Source organism: Elephantulus edwardii, unplaced genomic scaffold (genome assembly GCF_000299155.1).
Source record: "Elephantulus edwardii isolate Elephantulus edwardi_28Jun2011 unplaced genomic scaffold, EleEdw1.0 scaffold00476, whole genome shotgun sequence".
Taxonomy (NCBI): domain Eukaryota; kingdom Metazoa; phylum Chordata; class Mammalia; order Macroscelidea; family Macroscelididae; genus Elephantulus; species Elephantulus edwardii.
This window is the reverse complement of record NW_006400226.1, coordinates 470973-486321: the sequence shown is the minus strand read 5'-3', so window position 1 is coordinate 486321 and position 15349 is coordinate 470973. Positions and strand designations below refer to the sequence as shown.

The 15349-nt window shown below is 38.6% G+C and overlaps 1 protein-coding gene across 1 annotated transcript in view; it reads right to left on the bottom strand.

The window, feature by feature from the left end:
• Positions 1–7213: 7213 nt before the first annotated feature.
• The window catches only part of LOC102861751 (inositol monophosphatase 3-like), a 39819-nt gene continuing 31683 nt past the window's right edge, over positions 7214–15349 (bottom strand). Inside the window, exons 4-5 of the mRNA XM_006902950.1 lie at positions 9163–9324; positions 7214–7763 (exon numbers count right to left, since the gene is read on the bottom strand). Coding sequence (XP_006903012.1) covers positions 7492–7763; positions 9163–9324 — 434 coding nt within the window. The 3' untranslated portion in view covers positions 7214–7491. The remainder of the gene's footprint in view (positions 7764–9162; positions 9325–15349) is intronic.

The window sequence follows — 15349 nt, the reverse complement described above, 5'->3', positions numbered from 1 at the left end:
ATTACTGGGTCAAATGGTATCTCTATTTGCAACTTTTTGAGAAAGCGCCATACCGCCTTCTACAGTGGTTGCACCATTTTACACTCCCACCAATAGTGAATAAGGGTTCCAGTTTCTCCACAACCTCGCCAGCATTTGTTGTTTGCTGTTCTGTTAAATTTTGCTATTCTGACTGGGGTGAGAATATGTCTCATAGTTGTTTTCAAACCTATTCTTAAGATGATTTTTAAATTCAGGTGGGATAGAGTCAAGATCACATTTCGGTTCTTGGAGTTGTTGTTTTCTTCAGCTTCAATATTAACTTGCATATGAGTAGTTAACTGCTTGTTCCATAGTCAACCTGGTCTGGTTTTGGCTGCTGTTACTGAGCTTTTTGAAGAATTCTTCCACAGATGTAGTCAATTTGATTCTATTTTTTTTAATATTTTAATTTATTCCATCTAGTCAGGTCCATGTATAAAGTTGCTGTTTGCGGTTTTTGTAAAAATATTTGCAATGAATGATCACTGATATTTGCAACGAATAATCACTGAATGTACAAAATTTGATCATTCTATTTCCAGCTCAATTTATATCACCAAGTCTACACTTTCCAACTATCCTTCCTTCTTCATTGTTTCCAACTTTTGCATTTCACTTATCATGAATGCAACCTGGTTGCATGTTTGGTCAATTTCAGAATGTAAAATTTGATAAAAATCTTCAATTTCTTCCTCTTTGGTTGTCACTGTTAGTGCATATATATGAATAGTATTAACAGGTCTTCCTTGTATGCATAGGGATAACATTCTACCACTCACAACATGGTACTTCAGGATGGAACTAAAGTGGGCAAGTTTCCTCAGGAGTGCTGCAAACCCAAAGGCACACAGTTTGAATGCACATCTTTCTCCCATGGAGCAGCTAGTGGGATGTCCACTGAAGCATATTGCCACTGAACACCTGTTAGAGGTCAGCTATGGGTCGGTTCTAACTCAACTGTGCACAACAACATATATTAAGTAACTGCTTGTGCAAGGCTGTGTGTGAAATGCTGGGGTTGAGGTGGAAATATAAAATTCACTAAAATCCCTAAATGTTTCTGATCTAGTAACAACATATATAAAAATGAGTGCTCTGCGATATAAACTTATTTTCAATTGATTCAATTCCAAGTCATAATGACTCTATAGGACAGCGCAGAACTGCCCACAGTGTTTCCAACTGTCAACCTTGACCAAAGCAGAGTAGATCGCCATGCTATTTTTCTGTAGACCAGCTGGTAGGTTTGAACTAGCAATCTTTCAGTTAGCAGTGATGGGAGTTTATTTCCCGCCAGAGGTTAAAATCAAGAACCACTTAGATCTGGCAATGTGAGTGAGAAAGAAAAGTAACACACAAATTCATCTTTCACATAAGCTTGTCTCTGCTACAAGAAATAGTCCAGGTATGGTCTTATTAAGATTTACAGCCTTACAAACTAAATGAAAATAGCTATGAAACATAACTGACTTTCCAGCATGGATTTTTAATGGCAGGTAACTCGGACAGAATGGGGTACTATTTGAACAGATATCTGTATTGTAGAGGTAGTTTTGGACTGGGTAATGGGTAGAGGCTGAGTTTGAGTTGCCTCCTTTTAGTGGAATTTGAAGTATCCAGGCAAATTGTGGTGAGGGCTCAGAAACAAGTGAAAACAGCTCTAACACAGGAAAGGACATGGCGAGCAGTAGTGGCAGCGAAGCAGGCATGAGCTAACACAAGGAGCAAGAGGCCAGTGCTAGCCAGGAGGCTTCCTGATGGAGGGTGTAGCTGGCTATTCACAGCTAGACTTGCTGACCAATAGAAGAGAGCTGAGCACTCTCAGGTTGAGACATATTAGTAGAGTGTGGTGTCTCTGGAGAGGTGCTTGTCAGCAAAGCTCAAGAGCTTGGTCAACTTTATCCAAGCTGGACAGAAACTAAATGGCTCAAGGCCCCATGGACCCAAAGAACAAAAGGGGTTGGCCAAGAGATCAGGAAACTAGACACACGTAGCATGTGGAGCAGAGATACTTGTCTCAAAATATGGGGCCACTACATCTAGGATACTTTATGAAGAGAAATGTGGCATCAGAATTGAAGAAAGACTCATCAACAACCTGTGTTATACAGATGACACAACCCTGCTTGCTGAAACTGAGAAGGACCTGATGCATTTGCTGCAGAAAATCAAGGACTGTAGTCTTCAGAATGGACTGAAGATCAACATCAAAAAGACAAAGGTTCTCACTGGGCCAAAAGGCAACATCATGATAGACAGCAAAGAGATTGAGGTTGTTAACAATTTCAGCTTGCTCAGCTCCACAATCAACTCTTGGCACCAGCAGTCAAGAAATCAAAGATTAATTACATTGGGGAAGGAAGTGTGCTGCCAGAGGCCTCTCCAAAGTGCTAAAGAGCAATATTGCCAGTCTAGAGATTAAGGTGCGTCTGATCCAGGCCATCGTCTTTGAAATTACATTAATGCATCAAAGAGCTGACCACTGACTAAGGATGATAGAACTAGATAACTTTGAGTTGTGGTGCTGGAGAAGAGTCTTGAACATACGATGGACCTCCAGAAGAACAAACAGATCTGCCTTAGGGAGGGTGAAACCAAGTTTTTCCTCGGAGGCTAGGATTTGAAGCTGTGTCACATATTTTGGGCATGTTGCCAGGAGGGTCCAGTCCTTGGAGGACATAATGCTTGAAATGGTAGAGAGAGAGTGTTGGCGAGGAAGACCCTGGATGAGATTGACACAGTTAACTGGGGAAATGGGGGTAGAGGTAGATGTGTTGGAGACAGTGAGACCGGCTCAGGGCAGGGCAGGATTCAGAGCTGTTGTACAGTGTTTGCATGGCAGGTGACTTGATGGCAGATGACAATCACCACGACCACCACCTCCAGGATCTCCAAGGGAGGAAATACCAGCTCCCAGGCTTAAGTTAGGTCTTCACTAACTCTGTTCTAGCATGTGGAGCTGCTGTTTACAAGTGTCAGGGTGAGGGGTTAATCAGATGTCTAATTCTGACAGGGTAGGGCTGGCATGCCCAAGGAGTGTCACCTAGTTGGCCTAGAAGAATGGGATTCTCTAAAGCCAAAGGAACATAATTACTGCCCCAGTGGGCCTAAAACCAAAACCTACATTTGAAGTATAAATTCCAATTCTTCTTGTCCTCTCAGTAAAGTGGTAGCTGGAATCAGAGCTCTTGCCCCACCAAGTACAGTTCTCATCTCTTCTTCAATGAAATACATTCATTATCATTTAATATTAACCAATGTTTGTATGCTACCATGAATAAAAAGCTTTTCCCCTTCCCTAACCAACATGCTTCTAGAAGATTGGGACCATAGCTATAATACATCAATATGACTTATTAAAAAGTGAAGAGCAGTTATCTATCAACTTAAAAATCAAATGATAAAATAAAAATATCAAATGATGAGATGCCATTTCAGATCTGTATTCATCAAGATGTTATTTTCTTACAGAAATGTATTTTAATTATAAACACTAGATTATGCAGTGATAATTTTTTATCAATTTTATTTGAATGACATTTCCCAAAATGTAATATTGGAAAACATTTTAAAAAGAACTTTAATTTTAATGGCAAAGTTTTTACTTTTCCCATCTATTAAAAAAAAAGCAAACACTTGTTTTCTCTTATTAACACACAATGCCCTTTTGTTAAGGCACAACATTTTTTTTTTTAAGGATAAATATGAAACCATAGGATTAGGTTTATTTTACACAGCAGTTACAAGACAAGACTTTTATACATATATATTGGAAATAAATATGCCTTCAAAGTCAATCATGATCTAAAATGGAAAATCCTTGTTTTTACCTAGGATGGGTTGCACACATAGCCAAGGTAAGTAGCTATAGCTACATTAACCAAATAGTTCTTGTTTTAACCTAGGATTATCTTCATCAGGAGAGAAGAAAGCTGGCAAGGATGGCTGGTCATCCTTCTTGCTTTCCTTATGTTGGGCTATCAGAGATAGCTGTCATCTGATGCCTGAGTATTTACACTCTTTCTTAATTAACCTTGGGAGATGAGGGCAGTTATTGACTACTGACAGTGCTCAAGGCAGATATTTACTCTCTATCTGCCCTCTGTTCTGCTTCCACTGAAGGATTACCAGACTCTTCTTTTTAAAAAAACTCTTTGTTGTTGTTGTTGCTGTTGAATCAGATCCAACTGGCATAGAAGGAGATTGCCCCTCCTTCTCCAGCAGAGAATTTGATGGATTCGAACCATGTGCCTTCGGGATTGCAGCACAGCTTCTTGTCACTAGGCCACCAGAGCTTCCTGATTACTAGATTCTTTTCATCCTCTTTTAGTCACTATCCCCTTCCTAACTTCCTCTGACCCTATTTGCAAAATATTTAAAAGGTATGTCCAGCAAACAGGACACCTGTTACTTAAAATACACAAAATGATTGTTATTTCATTATACAACTATCAACAATTCAACTGAGTATTATTAATCTAAAATAAAATTTCAAAAGCCCCCTGTCACTAGGGAAGAGAACAACTGAACACGTAATAGAGAAAAGTACAGCCCATCTTACAGGCTCTTCTAGTTCAAAAGAAACAGATACAAGCATCAGCTCATACAGGAAAACAGTGTTCTTAAACAAGGGATGTGTCAGAAGTTTTGTAAACACAAAGTAACAAGTTAGATATGACAACCTGAAGCCCTATCTTTTGAGGGTGGTATCTCTTTCCTTTCTACAGCTAGTCTTTGAAAAATCATGGTCAAGTGGGTTTCAACAAAGATTGATCTCCTCTAGTGAGAAGTTCACTAGGACCTCCATTACAAGAGAGAAATCTTGACAGAAACAGCTCCATCATAAAATTCAGGAGTAAGTGTTGAGGATAATATAATGGCTAAGAAAGAACGGCAGAAACAAGAGGACACTGGCCAAGGGAGACAGGTCACTGAGTAAAGATGGGCCAGTAGATGGATATATCAAGGTTACTGACATCATGACTTCTACTAAACGCATAAAATTCACTTGTATGGAAAAGTATTCTCTATGTAAAGGCCAAAATGAAATACTGAGAGAAGACCAAGAGTTGGAAAGGTGTTTATGTGTGTGTATGGGGAAAACACTAAAATAGTTATTTTGTTACATTTTAGAAATGTGTTATAAAATCCAGGGAGATATTAGATGCCTCAGTTGTTAATTATACTTATTCAAGAAAGTGTTTTATGAGTACATTCTGGCACAAAATTCTCTCACACAAATAAATAAAAATACTGTTCTTTTTACTCATGGTAGTTCTGTAATGCACACTTGACTTTTAAAACAAAAAATGCTGTCAAAGTACTTAATAATCATTAGTAACTAGACTACATCCAACAAACTATAAAAATAATGGATCTTTTGCCTAATATCTTAATTTCTGCACAAAAAATAAACCCTTCACAAAATCATTATGTACATGCAGATGAATAAAACAAAAAAAACAATCCGAAACAAACCCCCCAAAACCCAAAGAAAAAACCCACTCCATAAAAACACCAAGTCCCCCCTAAAAAAACCCAAAGCAATCATGCTTACAACTATAACAGAAGTTTTGCTTCCATTAAATCAGTTTTCATGTAATATGGAAGGAAAAACAAAACACAAAATTCCATTTCCTCCTGTTAGTTCATCTCCCCAGAAGTTTAACATACAACAAGTGCATCCCACATGTTTCTGGCACTAGTCTAAGTAAACCTTTGCCATCTCTTCTGAGATAAAAGAAAGAAAGGAGGAGGAAAATGATGTGTGTGGAGGGAATGCCTCTTAATACAGAAATGAGGCTCCTGATACTCTCTTCAGAATTCTGTTTAAACTCTAAGCTTTCAAAAGTAAATTTCCACTAAACAAAAGCCTACTTGATGAAGCCCATCGTCAGACCTACAACCACATGCTAGAGAAAAGATGGGAAAGATTCGGTTCATTAATGCAGTATTCCTTCTCTGGATAGTGTAACATACAATCTTATATTTGTCCATTTGTAGACACACTCCCCCCAGTCTACAGTATTCATCCATTCTTTGGTCAATTTTACTTATGAGATAACAAATGGAAAGTTGCCTTAGGGTAAAAAAAAAACAACACAAAAAGAATAAGAAAACTCTCTTTTTTCAGAGTATTAGACAACAGAAACACACTGCTGTCACGTGAAGTAACAGTGAGTATTTGTGTGAAATGTGCAAGTGCATAGGCACACTCAGAGGAAGAAGACATCCCAAGGGAAGATCACTCAAAACCGAGGTACCAGTTACAATGACACATGAGACTACATCTCAACACATGTTCTAACGAGATTCAGCAGACTTAATAAAGATTTTTAAAAGTCATTAAAAGAACAATTTAAAATGTTTTATCTAAAGTGAAACTGCTGTGATCTGATCAGACCTACTTATTAATGGTAAAAGCAGCCATGGTGAAACAACCATGACAGGTGTTAATTATCTCATTCCTGAAACAAGGCAACTTCTACACACAAGCTGACCTTTTTTTTTTTTCCATACTAAAACAACATTCAATTTTGTATTCTTGAAAATAACAAAAGTTCATTCAAATCATGTAATGTCAAGTAACTTTCAACTAACATAATCTTTTATATTCTTCTATTGCCTTAGAGCTTACCTTTTTCTTAATGAGATAATGTTACAGAATCCTAGTTCTAGCCCTGAAACCTTAAACCAAATCTTATAGGCTGAAGACTACCAGTCAGGAAGGAAAGGCAGATGGGATCATGCATCTTTTCTAGGAAAAAAGAAAATCAACAAGATGGCAGAAATGTTAAATCTACATTTAAGGTTCAAACACAGTTTGCTTTAAAAAAAAAGGAATAATATCACACATTCAGAGAAATCAGAATCACAATGCAAACCATCATATTTTCTATTAGCCATTGAATCTGTTATAATTTCAAGAAAAAATCAACATAAGCTTTTTTCTTTTCTAATTCACAGAAATAATAACAGAATATTTGTTGCATATCAAGGGATGTGTGGCTTCTTGTGCTTTCCATCCAAGTTTAGAGTAAAAATTCCCAATTACTTAATTTTCATGAGATTATAATTATAAAGCTATATTAAACATCTACACAAAATCATTCCTTTCATCAGCCAAATTCTATATGAAAATACTAATAGTGAAGATTTATGATGTTGTGTGGAAATGGTACACATAACAATGTAGACTCAGCTACAGATTTTAATTCACAAATATATATACACGCCTTGTATATGACAACTATACGAAAATAGTCTCAAAAATAAAGACAATACTTGAGACATGAAGCAACCAATTTCCCCTGATCTTGTATCCATTAAAGGGAAAATAATTTGTCTCTGATGCTTCATAAATACTCAAAAGTTTGGCTGGCCTTAACTATGCATAGTCTCCACAGAGAAATGCTCTCTGAAGTCCCCAATGTTTCAGGCTTCAAAAGCTGTGCCCTGCCGTCAGTTGTGCTAATTGTGTCCTATCTTCTCCAGACCTGGGAGTCTCCTGGCCAGAGCCTGGTGGTTCATTCTGATACTAGCAAGGAGTCCCCCTTCGACGCCATCAGAACCAGTGTAGCTGATTTCTTCACCACTCAGCGTGGTCATGTGGCCCCCAAGGGCTTTTAAGATGGCATTGCCAGCACAGATATCCCACTTCTTGATGTACGTTACATGGATATACAGATCAGCTTTTTCTTGACTCTTATCTGGCACATCCAAGAGTGCTAAGACTTTATAACCTAAAAGAAAAACCACAGAATTTTCAGTTAGGGTTTAAAAAATTTAAGAAAGTAGCTTACGTTTCCCAGTAAGTATACTGTTAAAAGTATCAGCAGAGGTGAAATTACTGTTACAAAATGATTTTTTTTTTACAAAATGATTTTAAAACACAAGTTTTCAAGCAATTAACAAGAACAACATTAAAATCAAATTAGCAAAAATATATTGTAAATCAAACTTAATAAGTTAATTTCAAGTATAACCAAGCAAATACTTGTCATTTTTAAATTTACTTTTTTTTTCTTTCGGTTGTTTTCTATGAAACATGTCATATTCTATAGAATGACATAGTCTACTGAAGCTAACGACCCATACTTTTTGCTTGAATGTTAGTATGATAATCTTATTGCAGAGAAGGCAACTTATTAATAATTTTTTTAAAAAAGCAGCAGGCTTTAAAAAATAAAGTAAGACAAAATGTAAAAGAAACGATATGTAGAATCAATCTAGTTTTACTCATTTTTCGTGGTATACTGGATACTGTCCTTTATTATTCTTACCTAACAGAGATAATAATAAAGTCATACTTAGTTTAGCTTATTAGAACTATGAGTCTTAAAAATCAATAAGCTTTATTTTTCTCTTTATGAATATGCTAAAAAAAAGGTTTTCATACACAAATGTTTTCTTACAATTTGCTATTTAACTAAAGCACATCTGTCAGATGCTATGACAGATCAAACTGTAACCAATGCTGGTCTCAGACCCTTTTCCTGCAGCCTGTAAGCCAATAATGGTTTTTATATTTTTAAAGAGTTGCAAACAAACTAAATCAAAGAATAATACACAATAAAGACAGGACATGACTCACAACCCCTACAGAGTGTTTGCTACCTGGCCCTTTTCAGAGAAAGCCCTCTTAGCTTGGGCCTGTACCACATGCATAACCACACCAGTACAGAATCATCACCAAATGGAACAGACAACAGGCAATCGAATTAATCTTAGAACATGGCCTTGGGACCAGCTCAGGGGTTCGGGGGTGTTAAAGTAACCCAGAAATTAGTCCTCTTAACAGTGTTAACACATTCCTGGAGTTTTTCTGCCTAAATGAGCCCTTCTCTCTAACAGCCCACAGTCAAATTAACTAAATAATTACTTTGTAATCACACTGTCTTTGAAGTCCTCACTGGCATCGCACTACTAACAGGAAAACTCTTCCTTGCCATTGGAGACAGAGGGACATCATTGTTGGGTGACTGCTTCTTTCTTAAAAGGCCAGTGGAGGCGAAAACCTACCAGAGAAACTACCAACAAGAAACCAGGACTGCATTCAAAGAAAACTCAAATAAGAAATCAGGTTAGTTTTCTGACACAAGTCTCTGCCAACACAATGTGGGAAGAGGGACTAGAACTGACCGGCACCACCAGCAGGAATAACTGTAGTCTGGTTTCCAAAAGTCTGCAGAGCAACCTGCTTGACCGTTCCCGCATGGGAGCGGGACACGACAATCCGTGGACTCTTCTCATTGTAGGAAGTGCGGGCTTTCACATTGGAACCACCATCAACCATTGCCCAAGCTGAAAAGTAAAGGTAATACTCATTAATAATTCTGTGAGTATCATGGCTTGAGTTCTATGCCCCCAAAATATACTGTAAATCCTAACCTGCAGATGTAATCTCATTGCAGAAAAGGCTTTATGTCAGAGAGACTCACTTTTGAGATACAAAAATAGCAGATGAGGCACAGACATGAAAGCTCAGATGGAGAAAGGCCACTGGCACCTGAAGATGACAAAGCAACCCAGGAGAGTAGCTTGAGAGAGGGTTTTCCCTCAGAGTAAACAGAAGTTGCTCATGAATTTGGACATCAAACCTTCTGAACTGGGAGAACAAAAATGTGAAAATCATCCATGTGTGGTACTTCTGTTAGAGGAGCACTAAATGACATTAAAGACAAAGACAAAGAGATATTGGAGATTTAAAACTAGCAGAGTCTAGTGAAACGAAAGTAATAAAGGACTGAAAAAAATGTACTTTCAAAAAATTATGTACACTGATTTGGTTTTCTCACCAGAAAGCTTTTTCTTTTTCTGAGTACAAAATTGATGGCTGAAATGTTTTATATCAGAATAAATATTTCAAAGGGCAATTCAAGAAGATATTATATTGAAATGTGCAAAGAGTCAGAGAATAAAAAGGGAAAAACATGCTCTGCATTCTAAGCTGAAAAAGCTAAAAAATTCAACCTCAAGTTACAATACTGAGAGAAGCCATAGGCAAAACTTGAATGATCCAAGAAGCATCAAAAGAAGATGGGATATGCACAGACACTGTACCAAAAAGAGTTAGTCATCACTGAAAATTCTCCGGAAGTACCATATGAACAATAACTCACGGTAACAAAAGATGAAGTTCAAGTTGCACTGGAAGACCTGACAAAAACTAAGGCCCAAGGAATCAATGGGATACCAGCTGACATGTTTCAACTATCAGATGTAGCCCTGGATGTGCCCACCACTCTATGCCAAGAAATTTAGAGGAGAGCTGCCTGGCTGATTCATTGGAAAAGATCCACATTTGTTCCAATTTCCAAGAAAGGTGACCCAAAAGAATGTAGAAATTACACAATAGTTTAATTGCTATCACATGCCAGCAAAATATTACTGAAGATCATTCATAAACAGAGCAGTACACTGACAGAAAATTGCCAGTAGTTTTAGTAGTATTTAGAAGAGGCCTTGGCACCAGGGATTCCATTGCTGATATCAGATGGACGCTGACTAAAAGTGAAAAATACTAGAAGAATGTCTAGTTGTGCTTTATTGACTATGGAAAGGCATCCGAGTATGTGGATCATAACATGTTCTAGCTAACATTGAGAAGAATGGTAATCCCGTAACATGTAATTGTGCTCAGGAGAAATCTACACCTAGATAAAACAGCTTCTGTCTGAATAGAACACTGAAACATTGCATGGTTTACAATCAGGAATGGTGGGCATCTTTCCAGCGATGTGTCCTTTCTCCACACCTATTCAATCTGTATTCTGTGCAAATATGAATGAATCCAGGCTCTATCGAAAGGAATGTGGCATCAAGAGTAAAGAAAGACTCAACAATAACCTTCAGAATGCAAATGATGCAACCTTGCTTGCTCAAAGTAAAGACGGCTTGAAACACTTGCTGCAGAAAATCAAGGACTTCAGTAAAGATTACATCTCAAAAAAGATTACATCAAAAAAACAAAGGACATCACCACAGAGCCAAAAGGAAATATAATAATAGATGGAGAAAAGATTCAAGGTGTCAATGATTTCATCTCGCTTAAATCAACGATCACCACCCTTGATACCAGCAGTCAGATCAAGAGACAGATTGTATTATGCAAGTCCACTGGCAAGGATCTCTTCAAAATCCTGAAGAGTAATGAGGTCATTTTGAAGACTAAGTTGCGCCTGATTCAGGCCATAGTCTTTTCAATCATCTGCTATGCATCTGAGAGCTAGACAATGAAAAAGGATGGTAGAAGAACTGATGCTTTTGAGTTGTGGTGCTTGAGAAGAATACTGAATAGCCCATGGACTGCCAGAAGAACAAACAGGTATGTCTTTGAGAAAATGCAGCCAGAGTGCTCCTTGGAGGCAACACTTTGTCTTTTATACTTTCGACATGCTGCTAGGTGAGGCTAGTCCCTGGAAACAGATACTATAGTTGGAAAGTTGGAGGGTTAAAGAAGGGACTCTCAATAACATGGACTGACACAGTGACTGGAGCAATGGGCTCAAGTTTGTAAGATAATGAAGATGGCACAGAAGAGGTCAGGGTTCAGATTTGTTGTTAACAGGGTCACCATGAGCCATATTAGACTCACTGCACCTAGCAAGTCACAATTAAAAACTCACCCTAGAGTTCACCTTTCAGCCAAACAACTAACAGGCTTATAAAGTGACTTGTAACACTAGGGAGGACTCACTCTTCAGAATAAGCAAAGGAGCTGCAGATCCCAAGGATAAAGCCCTGAAGGTAGGAAAGTGTAAGACAGAAGAATTAATGGAAATGAGAGCTAGGGAGAAGCTGGAAAGTGTGGTTACACTGTGCTTAGAAAATAAAATGAGTGGTTGATTAAAATCAAAGTTACTTTGTAAACTTTCTTTTAAACCACAGTAAAACAGTTTCATTATAATTTTTAAAAATAGTATTAGTATTAAGAATAAGACATAGTTTAAAAACTATAATCCTGCCTATTGTTGTTGTATATCATAGGGTCAGAACTGACCCATAGTTGACCCTCTGGCAGGTTTTCAGAGGCATGGGAGGAGATTGTCCCTCCTCCTGCAGAGCAACCTCGTGCCTAGAACCTCGTGCCTTTGGGATTGCAGCACAGCTTCTTGCCACTAGGCCACCAGAATGAGCTATAGTTAATGTACAATCACTGCTTAGGTTAAGAGCTCCCAGGTTCCTGAACTCCCTATGAGGTGCCCTCTGAGGTTTCAATAGGACTGCATTGCACTGCAATTCAACGTCCTTCCCTCCTTTCCCACACATCTGATCCTAAGAGCACTCCTCAATAAAAATCTCATATGCTAATCTTTATCTCAGATGCCATTTCCCAGGAAACTCAATTTATGATACAAAACAACTAACTTCCTGGGAAATTCATTTCTATTCTCTACTTCTGATATAAGGAGGTCTCATGGTGTAGCCTACAGCAAGTTGCACTGCGCACCCAAAGGCTGCTGGAATATGGCAGTTCAAAGACACCAGTGACTCCAAGCAACAAAGATGGACTATCTCCTTTCATGGTCACTTACTGCCAAAGAAACCCGATAGAGGGTGGATATGAGTCAGAATGGACTTGAAGGCAGTGGGTTTGATTTTTAATATATTCATGGTTTCTTTTATCTGCATATTGGCTCAAGTTCCTCAGTGACTTTAGTGTTTGTTTAGTTTTTTTTATTTAAAAATATTTTCCTAAGCAAGTGTAGAAACATAAATGGTAAGAGAGGTAAGATAATTAATTTTGTTTGTCTATCAAAACAAAAACACACTGGCTCTCGGCTCATCTACTGACAGACTGCCCTCTCTTCTTGTGCAGCCTCAGCTGCATCCCTGAAACATGATGGTGAAGGTTGGAGTAAGTGGATTTGGCCACATTCCATGCCTTGTCACTGGGGCTGCTTTTAACTCTGACAAAGCGGATGTTGTTGCCATCAATGACCTTCTCACAGACATCAACTACATGGTCTATATGTTCCAGTATGTTAATACCCACTGCAAGTTCAACAGCGTGGTCAAGGCTAAGAATGAGAAGCTGGTCAACCAATAGGAAAGCCATCACTATCTTCCAGGACAAAGATCTTGCCATTATCAAGTAGGGTCATGCTGGTGCTGAGTATGTTATGGAGTCCACTGATGTCTTCACAACCTTGGAGAAGGCAGGGGCTCACTTGAAGGGTGCTCCTTCTGTCAATGCCCTCATGTTTATGATGAGAAGTATAACAACTCTCTCAAGACTGTCAGTAATGCCTCCTGTACCACCAACTGCTTGCCCTTCCCCCGACCCCCCGTCAAGGTCATTCATTTCTGGTAACATAGAGGGACTTATGACCACAATTCATACCATCAATACTACTCAGAAGACTGATGATGGTCCCTCTGGAAAGCTGTGGCGTGATGGCTGTGGACCTACCTAGAACATCATCTTTGCATGAGCTATTGGGGCAAGGTCATCCCCGATAGTACCATGGCTTTCCATGTTCACATCCTCAATGTGTCAGTCATGAATCTGACTTGCCATCTGGAAAAAGCTATCAAATATGACATTAAGACCTACAACCAGCAGAAGATAAAGTAGATGAATGGGATCTTCTAAGAATCAAATCCCTATGCACATCCAAAAACTTCTCCAACAGGGTAAAAAGGGAAGCCACAGATTGAGAAAAAGTATTTGATGATGACATATCAAATAAGGGACTTATATCTAGAATTTATAAAATACTTGAGTACCACAAGAAGATAAAGGTAAATAATCCAGTAGAAAAATGGGCACAGGATATGAACAGACACTTCACCGAAGAAGACATTCAGATGGCTAATAAGCACATGAAGCAATGTTCAAAATCCCTAGCCCTAAGAGAGATGCAAATTAAAACAACTATGAGATATCATCTCACCCCAGTCAGAATGGCAAAATTTAACAGAACAGCAAGCAACAAATGCTGGTAAGGTTATGGAGAAACTGGAACCCTTATTCACTGTTGGTGGGAGTGTAATATGGTGCAACCGCTGTGGAAGGCGGTATGGCGCTTTCTCAAAAAGTTGCAAATAGAGATACCATTTGACCCAGCAATTCCACTACTGGGAATATACCCTGAAGAGACCATAACTGACATTCAAGCAGATATATGCACACCCATGTTTACTGCAGCTTTGTTCACAATAGCAAGGAGCTGGAAACAACCTAAGTGCCCATCAACAAACAAATGGATAGAGAAGCTGTGGTATAATCACACAATTGGAATACTATGCTACACTGAAAAACAAGGAACTCATGCAATATTATTCAAAATGGGCAACTATGGAGGACATTATGCTGACTGAAGTATCTCAGTCACAAAAGGACAAATACTGCATGGTGCCAGTATTGTAAAACAGGACTGACCTTAGGGTTGGGGAGAGACTGAGAAAGATGGGTTCAATAATGTATACTGCATTGAAACAGATGAGGGAGAAAACTGTTTAAAAGGGATATGTGATTAAGTATTTTTGTATTGACAGTCTAAAGCGAAGGCTACATGGTGGAGTGGACCTGGGAGAGGGTTTCTAAAACAATGAAAGGATTTTCTTTAACTTTTCCAAGAGGGTAGTGTATTAGGTGGGAGGGTTGAGAGGGGAGAAAAGTGCAACAATGAATGAATGGAAATCCAAAGTCTCTGTAAATTTTTACTGAAATTAATAAATTAAAATTTTAAAAATGACATTAAGAAAGTAGTAAAGCAGGCATTAGAAGGGCCCCTAAAGGGCATCCTGGGACAAAATGAGGATCAGGATGTCCCCTGTGACTTTAACAGTGACATCCACTCTTCCACTTTTGATGCTGGAGCTGGCATTGCTCTCAACAACCACTTTGTCAAACTCATTTCCTTGGATGACAATGACTTTGGCTACAGCAACTGGGTGGTTGGCCTGGTGGTTCAGATGACCTCCAAAAAAGCAGAGCCCCTTGGACCACCAGCCACAGGAATAACACTAGGAGAGAGGGAGAGAGGCAAAGCGGAAGAGAGGAAGAAGGGGGGGGGAGAGAGACAGACATCCCCCACCACCCCTTCAGCTGCTGGGGAGTCATTGCCCCAACTTGATCACCCCGCACACTGAGAACCTCACATCCTTCACAATTTTCCTGAGAAAGGGGAGGGGCTTAGAGAGTCATCTTGTTATGTACTATCAATAAAGTACACTGTACTCAGGCACAAAAAAGAGTTAAAAAAATTAGAACAGATCTTCAGTGGAAATATGATGCGAATGTGACAAATAAAAAAAAAAGAAAACACTCTAAAAACTTGAATTTTTTTATATAGAAGGAAAGCCCCAAGATGGAAGTTCT